Source organism: Papaver somniferum, chromosome 6 (assembly GCF_003573695.1).
Source record: "Papaver somniferum cultivar HN1 chromosome 6, ASM357369v1, whole genome shotgun sequence".
In the NCBI taxonomy this organism is placed as follows: Eukaryota; Viridiplantae; Streptophyta; class Magnoliopsida; order Ranunculales; family Papaveraceae; genus Papaver; species Papaver somniferum.
The window spans coordinates 102,353,296-102,361,487 of record NC_039363.1 but is presented as its reverse complement, the minus strand read 5'-3'; the positions used below and the strand labels follow the sequence as shown (position 1 = coordinate 102,361,487).

The following is an 8,192-nucleotide window of genomic DNA, read 5'->3' as shown; positions in this document are numbered from 1 at the left end:
TTAAGGAATAAGCACTAATGAGACTCATAGAAGGTTTAGAAGTAGTACCCTGAAGTGTGATTGGGTTGCCTTGATGTATAAAAGAAATGCTCAGTTGATTGAAGTTAAAGGTAACATCACCAAGTTGTCTCAACCAATCTTCTCCCAAAACAATATCGTAACCACCAAGAGGAAGAGCCCGTAAATTGGCAGAATAAATTGATGTCCTTGCATTTACCAGTTGAGATGATGGAAAATACCCTTGATGATTGTACTATCTCCATTAGAAACTGTGACAAGCATTTGGCCAGTGGGAGAAACATGAAGGCCCAATTTGGAAGTTAAGGAAGCATCAATGAAGCTACGGGTGTTGTCTGTGTCAATAAGTACAACCACAGGATGCTTGTTGAGATGACCAGAGATTCTAATAGTGTCATGAGCAATATTCCATGTCAAAGCATGTAATGAAATCTCAACAGGAGGAAGAGAGTTGTCTGGTGATGTTTTAGTTGGTGTAGGAGGGTGAGTTACAATGGGAGGTGATGATGATGTATTGTGCTTGGTAAGGGTAGAGGATGGAGAGAAAAATGGTTTGATTTTAGATGGTGGGTGGGAAACAGAAAGTGGTGAAGGTACAAATGGTCTAGAGAAGGATTTAGTTGGTTTAGGCTGGTGATGTAAAGAAGCCTATTGCAGCCTAGCCAAATAAAAAGATGTTGCAGTATTCTCAGGTTTGAACATTTGCACAACTGTACGTATATCCTCTTTTACCCACCTAATGAAACTCAATGTATAAAAACTCTCAGGTAGGTAAGGATTATTATCTATCATAAATCTTTTATAGTGCTCCCAAATATCATAGTAATCCTCTTCAGTGGTGGTTTGGGCTAGTTTATTGAAACTACCAACATAATTATCCCGAGCAACATCCTCAAATCTAGCACATAAATCATGTTTAAAGGTATCCCATGAAATAAACTCTTTACCCTGTTGGTAATTTAAAAACCATGAATCTACTGATGAATCGAAATGAATTGCAGCCATATCAACACGTTCATCATCAGAAAATTTATGTAAACTAAAATACCGGTCACATTTAAGAGCCCAACCACGAGGATTAGTACCATTAAAACGTGGGAAATCAACCTTGGGGATACTAGTGAACTTACGAGATTCAGTATTGGAGAAATTATGAATCACCTGATGAAGATCTGTAAATGGGTTCCCCTGATTTGGTTGCTGAGTCTCAGATCCAGAAACTTCAGGTTGATTAGATTACGCCGATTGAAACAAATTAATAAGAAGATTCATCTTATCACCCAAAGATTGAATCTCAGTTTTCATCTCAGTGATTGAATCGATATGTTGAGTAACTATATTAGAAATTTCTTGAAGTTTTTCCTTGGTGGCCATGGTTCCAGGTTCCAGGATGGAGTCTGATACTAATTGTAGTGTATCTAGTACAACTACAAGGTGAGATTGGATAAAAATGGTAGAGAGCTACCTTATATCTGATAAATCAGAGCCTGACTTCAATTGAAGCTAAAATTGGTTTTCATTATATGAGATTTAGAAGAAGAATGATTGGTCTTTAATACACCAATCCTCTCTAACACAATCAACGACTACTAACTAATCTAAACTCATTACATAACTCGAGGAAATGACCCAGGATATACACACCCACTAAATGTTTAGTTACACCACTCTTAGTAGCTAAGGAGAATTACAAGTATGCATACTGAACTTGTGTGGATCATAACAGTACATAACAGTTTTCTATCTGTTTTCTGTTTCTGAAAAAAAAAAAAACAACAAATTATTGTTTTCTGTGTTTTATGTTTTTTCTGTTCTTTGTTGTTTTTTTCTTTTCAGAACAAAGTAAGAGAACGAGGGAATGACTGCAAGTGAGTCATGGCTAATATCGCTATCTTTTAGACGAATCTTTACATTTGATCGGATTTAGTTGAATTTCCTTCTTTTCAAAAACAACTTACCAAACAGTTTTTTTAGAAAATGAAACAAGGAAAAATAGGTATGTTTTTAAAATAGTAGAAAACTATTTTTGAAAACTCCACCAAACATGCTCTTAATTTTTTTTTTGCCGCACCTTCGGAACAGGCTATAAGAGTTTAGAGATTATTCAGTAGGTTACATTATTTCAACCCAAATCTAATCTCTACGACATTTTGAAGCTGAAGTTAGTTCTCACTTGTCTCTGCTGCCTCTTCTTCTTCTTCTCTTCTTGTTTGCTGCAGATGTTGCTGTTTCCTCAACACCAACAGCAACATACTTCCATTAATGGCTTCCGTTGTTTCTTCCTCATCCATAAAAACCCCAACTTTTTCCCATCTCTCCTTATACCCGCTACCACCATTAGGCATTCAAACTCACTGTCCATCACTTCTTCATCCATTCACCATAACCAAACTGCTATGAATAAAATCGAAGAAGAAGACGACGGCGAAGACAATACCAGACTAAACCCACTTGAAATTCATCGTAAACACAACTCAAAGTCTACTTCTTTTCTTCTCAAACGTCTCTCCCCTCAACACCCAGAAGAAGATGCTGATGATGATGATGAAGAAGAAGGAATGAGTGAAGATGAAAAGGTAAAGCTTTTGGAATTATCTTTAGTCAGCAGAAAAACCCCTCAATTTCCAGGTTCTATTTACTTACCTCAATCGCCTCCTCCTACTGCTACTGCTGCTTCTACTCCACCACTTCATAGACTATTTAGAAATGTTGATATTGAAGAAGATGATGAAATGTTAATGAAAGCTCTTGAAATTAGGAGAAAAGTGACTTCAGAAATTCTCAAGGAAGCATTGAGAAATGGGAAATTCAGTATTACTTACTCTACTAATTTGGTTTCTTATTTGCCTGATTACATTGATTATGTAATGATTGAAGCTGCTTCTATGAAATCATTACCTGAATTTTCACATTCTACTTTCAATTCCCGTGCTAAGACATTCATACAAAACTCCAATGTCGTGCCTCTTATCAGGTACTGCCAGAACTCTCTTCTTCATTATTTGGAAATTAAAACCCTTGTTGTAGTTGTTTCTTATCTAAATTCGAGCTTGAATTTTAGTTGTTGTTAAGGCTGGATTAGTAGAAATAATCTTAAGACGACAACGTTGATGCTTCACTAGGTGGTTAAAGCACAATTCATTGACTTATCCACAAATTGGGAAGCTTATATGCATGTCATGTGAGAATCTTGAGGCTATTAAGGAATTGGTTCAATGGTTGAAGGGAATTTACGTCAAAGGCGAAGCTCTTGGTGTTGTGCTTGTCAAGGCAGGAAAGAATGTGTTGGGGCGTAGCCTGGAAGAATTGGATGATAGCATGGATTATCTTGAGAGAAATGGAGTTAGAAAGGAGTGGATGGGTTTTGTTGTTAGCAGGTGTCCAAGGGTTTTATCTTACACGCCAGAAGAGATTATATCACGCGTGAGCTTCTTCAGGGATATGGGTATAAATAAGAGGGATTTTGGTACTATGGTTTTTGGCTGTCCCAGGGCATTTGGCTACTCTTCTCTTGAGGAAATGCGATCTAAGGTATATTTCTGCTTCTTTGCACTTTGATGACACTTGAACCTTGCAAACTTGTACTCGTTACCTGTGTCCGTTTTTAAATCACCAATATGCTGCATTTGTTAAATTAGGTTAATTACCTTAAAGAGTTTGGCCTCACAGAAGAAGAGGTTGGAAAATTGCTAGCATTCAAGCCACAGTTGATGAGTTGTAGCATTGAGGAAAGGTGGAAACCTCTTGTTAAGTATTTGTATTATCTTGGAGTTCGCCGAGATGGAATGAGGAGGATTCTTACTTTGAAACCAATGGTATTTTGTGTTGATCTTGAGTCAACTATTGCCCCAAAGGTATTAATTTGATTATTGCATATCATAAGTCTTAAATTAGCCTATCAAATGCCAATGCATGCTCTTAGTATTGCATATCTTCTGTTTGGAATCACATTGATCCTTTAGACTTGTGTTGATCTTGAATCTCCAGTTTGGTTCTTGCATAATTTAAGCCTTGAATACGTCTTCTATGTCAAATGCTCATAGCTTGCTTATCATCTTGTTTCAAACCAGATGATCACTTTTGACTTGTGGTCTTGTTGGGGAAATTTTAACCTACAGTAGCGCATAAATGCTTATCATTGAAATGTCTGGATAAAGAACTGATTCGTTTTTTCATTGTGAAGGTGCGGTTTTTGCAAGACATAGGCATTAGGGAAGATGCTGTTGGTGGTGTGCTAGTGAAGTTCCCATCATTTCTAACATATAGCCTCTACAAGAAAATCCGTCCAGTGGTATGTTGTCTTTGTTCACTGTTCCCTTCCAATATTATTTGCAAATAAGTCTTACTCTTGAACTGCCTAACCGATTCTGCTACCAGTTTTACTTCGTAATTGCTATTGTCCACCCAAGACCTTGCGCTCCATGCGTGGAATAGTTCAGTAGTATGGTTACTTTCTTTTGTTTGTACCAGTAAAGTGGAGTAGTATTTAGATGATTTTCGAACTCAAACCATGGGTATCAAAAATGCCCAATGGCTTTAATGCCATAATACATGGTTAATGTCTTACTCATTTTATTCTTGGGTGATATTTGTTGGTTAGGTCATTTTCTTGCTAACAAAAGCTGGAGTTACAAGGAAGGATATAGGGAAAGTGATAGCCCTAGGACCCGAGCTGATGGGATGCAGCATTGTTGATAAGCTTGAGGTTAATGTCAAGTACTTCTTGTCTTTGGGTATTCCTCTTCGTTCCTTGGGCGAGATGATTGCAGATTTTCCTATGCTGCTGAGGTACAATATAGAAGTTCTTCGTCCCAAGTACCGGTACTTGAGGAGAACCATGGTACGGCCATTGCAAGATATCATCGAGTTCCCCAGGTAAACTTCACACTTATATCATCGAGATGCTTTTGTTGCATAATACCCTGCATGATGTTTATCTTTTATCTGTGCAAACAAATTCGTAGGTTTTTCAGCTATTCCCTTGATGGTAAAATAATTCCACGGCACAAGCTTCTAATTGAGAACCGAATCAATTTTAAGCTACGAAACATGTTAGCAATCAGCGATGAGGAATTCAATAGAAGGGTGGAGGATGCAGTTGAAAGACGAAGAATCTTTGAATCGGGTCTTGCTATGGAGAACCCTCTTTCCAGTGATCCTCAACAAAAGGATAGTGGCACAGAGGAATCTCAAGTTGACAGTGGTTATAGACAAGATTGTGAAGTCCCAAGGCTCTCTCAGTCTCCAGTATAGGGCAGTTATAGACTTGTACCGAGGTGTCGCCTATAAGGTACCACTTGTACAGAGAAAAGTAGTATTTCTTTAAGAAAAATCGATGCTGACAAGTTTGTTCCTAGTAGGCTTACTATACGAAAGCTCGTGTTTCTATTGTAATGTGTGAAATTTGTAAGCAAAATAGTGGAGTGAAACTCTAATAAGAATATAAGATTAACTTTACATTCTTTCTCGAGTAACCTTTTTTTTTTTTTTTTTTTTTTTTTTTTTTTTTTTTTTTTTTTTTTTTTTTTTTTTTTTTTTTTTGGAGGCAGCTAATTTCGGAACCTGTTTTTGGGGTTCCTCGAGGGCTCCAACCTGATCATATTGTCTATGATTTGGCTAGGGGGTGTCCTAATACATAGCAATTGTCTAAATTATCTTTCTTCCCCTTTTACAAAATTATCTACTATTGTCTCACCCTTTACTGGTGATGGAGTTTGTTCTTTCGTCAAAGGTCAGGCTATTTCTAAAAGCAATTGCGCGTAAACGTGCTAAATATTTGAAGGAATATGCTTCGCACGGTTATGGTTTGGGTGTTTTAGCCTTCACTACCTTAGGGGAACTCAGTGAAGATACTGTATGTTTTTTCAAGCGTTTGAAGAACTGTTTAGTTAGTCATGATGCTGGTAATTGTCTAGGTACTTTTATTTTTCATAGATTGGGTGTTGCTATTCAAAAAGGGGTTGGTGCCCAGCTAGTCGCTCGGATGCCAACCAAAAACTTTGTAAAAGTTTAAAAATAATTATTAATTTATGATATTATGATTGTAAAATAAAATGATTAGGAAAAAAACGAACATGTAATCACTATTAATTTATTTTTGATAAACTAGGAACCTTTTCATTAATGGAAATTCGAGGTTACATGAGTTTAAGATCGAAAATAAGAGAATACAAAGTAACAAAAACATACCGTAAAAGTACAATTTCGAGAAATCCGACAAGAGAAAGAGAATGATTACTGGAGTAAGACAAATACAAGTATGAATAAGATCGATTAAATCGGAGGAAGAATGGTTTTTCTCGGAATTAAATCTCAACCATTTAGTTTGTTTTTCTTCTTTAGAAAGATATGCTCCCAAAATAGGAGTGATTTGCTCAAATCTCTTGTAACTAGTGATGAAGCTTCCTTCGTCAAAGAAATCACCAATGAAGATGAAGATTTCGTCGTTGGAGAGTATCACAATTGATCTTGGAACCCAACCCAATAACCAAGAACCGCCATTGAAGCGAAAATAAACCTCAAAATAGTAGATAAAACCACCACAATGGTGTGGATAAGTAGAAAACATAATAAAAATTAAGCTAGAACAACTAACCTAGAAACAAGACATAGTAAAGAAATCTGCTCAGATCCGGTTCATATACAGAGAATGGTTGTTCTTGATGGTTTTGTTGAAGAAGAAGAAGGAGTGAGAGAGAGAGAGAGAGGAGAGTAGAGAGAAATATAGAGACAATGATCCGTTGTAATCACTTTGTGAAAAAGTTTTTCTCTCTCATGTTTTTCACCATGGCAATTCACTCTGGTGATTGGAATCTCATTCCAATCTCGGATTCACCATGAATTCGTCTTGTTCTTTTCTGCGATTTGGTTTTCCCTTTGATTTCTTTACCACGTTTTTCAATCTCCTTCGTTGTTTTCAATTGTTTTCTTTGCCGCGTTTTGTTTTTCATTAGGGTTTTAACTCTGTTTCCATGCCTAGGGATACACGGTCCTCTTCTCGTGCGTCGCTGCACTCACCCTTCTCCCAGATACCCTCTACCACCTCTCCTTCAACAGTAGTTGTCGCTTCCGACAATGTTTGTCACCGTCCTTTCAAGAGCATCCATGGTTGCGGTGATGGAGTTCATGGAAGAGGCTATGTCAAGGGGTCGTTCCTGAAACACTTTCATGACAAACACCTTGTCTCGAAAGCCAGCAAGGATACTGTTAGAGAATTGATTTCCAGGGACTTGATTGTGTATCGTGGTATGGAGAAGGTTCTCTACAACCTGCATATGTGGTTGTGCAGCAAGTGTTTGTATCTGTATGCTTGGTCGAAATCCCGCAAGGGGCGTGAAGGGGTTGTACATGACTTCATTCCAGGGCCTTTCAATGGGGAAGGAGCAGACTTCTTGATTCATGGCTTGAACAAACCAGTTGAAGTGCAGTCTGTGAGTTTATAAGACATTGTTACTTTGGATGGTGCAGTTCCAGGGAGAGACGACAGTGGTGCTGTAGAGATTCTCTCTACTGAACTTCTTAACACCGTGCTTCAATGACAACTTCCCACTGTCACCTGCATCCCCCACAAGTGCAGGCTTGCATTTTCGAGAGCTCTCAAAGTCTGTCTCGACCGGGTTTTAGCAAGTCCTTCCACTTTTTCAGGTTGGTTATGTCTGCTACTTCTCCCCATTTGCACCTTGTTGTTGTATCAACCTAAATTCTCAGCTGAACGGAAGTCTGGTAGTCGCAAGAGATTACAGGTGGCAGCAATTCTCCAAGCTCTTAATGATTGGAAGGAGCCCAATGGCTGCTTCACTTTAGTGAACAAATTGCTCCAGCAGCCGCTTCGATGGGGCTCTAAGAAGTCTGATGAGAAGAAGCCAGAGGATAAGCAACAAGTAGCAAACATTATCGCATGTCAGAAGAAGATCAATTCAGGGCACTTTGCAGCTGCGATACGAGTTTTATCCTCGTATGGTGTATCCCCTTATGATGAGCTTACCTATGTTGACTTGCTGGACAAATATCCGTTAGTCTCTCCTCCTGAGGTTCCCATGGACGATATCACTGCTGATCCCATTTTTGTGGGTTCAAAGGCTGTTTTGGGAGCAATTAAAAGCTTCCCTAAAGGTACATCGTGTGGTCGAGATGGTCTACGAGCGCAGCACTTAGTGGAGCGGCGGCGGCAGTGG

The 8,192-nt window shown here is 38.3% G+C and overlaps 1 protein-coding gene across 1 annotated transcript; it reads left to right on the top strand.

The window, feature by feature from the left end:
- The first annotated feature begins 2,156 nt into the window (after positions 1-2,156).
- LOC113288643 (transcription termination factor MTERF2, chloroplastic-like) lies at positions 2,157-5,475 on the top strand. Its single transcript, XM_026537735.1, has 6 exons — positions 2,157-2,992; positions 3,141-3,549; positions 3,657-3,872; positions 4,202-4,309; positions 4,619-4,893; positions 4,983-5,475. Exons 1-6 carry the CDS (start codon positions 2,238-2,240, stop codon positions 5,269-5,271), a joined length of 2,052 nt encoding a protein of 683 aa, XP_026393520.1. The 5' UTR covers positions 2,157-2,237; the 3' UTR covers positions 5,272-5,475.
- The last annotated feature ends 2,717 nt before the right edge of the window (positions 5,476-8,192 follow it).

Coding starts and splice junctions, on each gene's coding strand:
- LOC113288643 (XM_026537735.1), top strand. CDS start 2,238: ATGTTGCTGTTTCCTCAACACCAACAGCAACATACTTCCATTAATGGC. Junction 2,993..3,140: donor AATGTCGTGCCTCTTATCAG/GTACTGCCAGAA, acceptor ATGCTTCACTAG/GTGGTTAAAGCACAATTCAT. Junction 4,894..4,982: donor GATATCATCGAGTTCCCCAG/GTAAACTTCACA, acceptor ACAAATTCGTAG/GTTTTTCAGCTATTCCCTTG.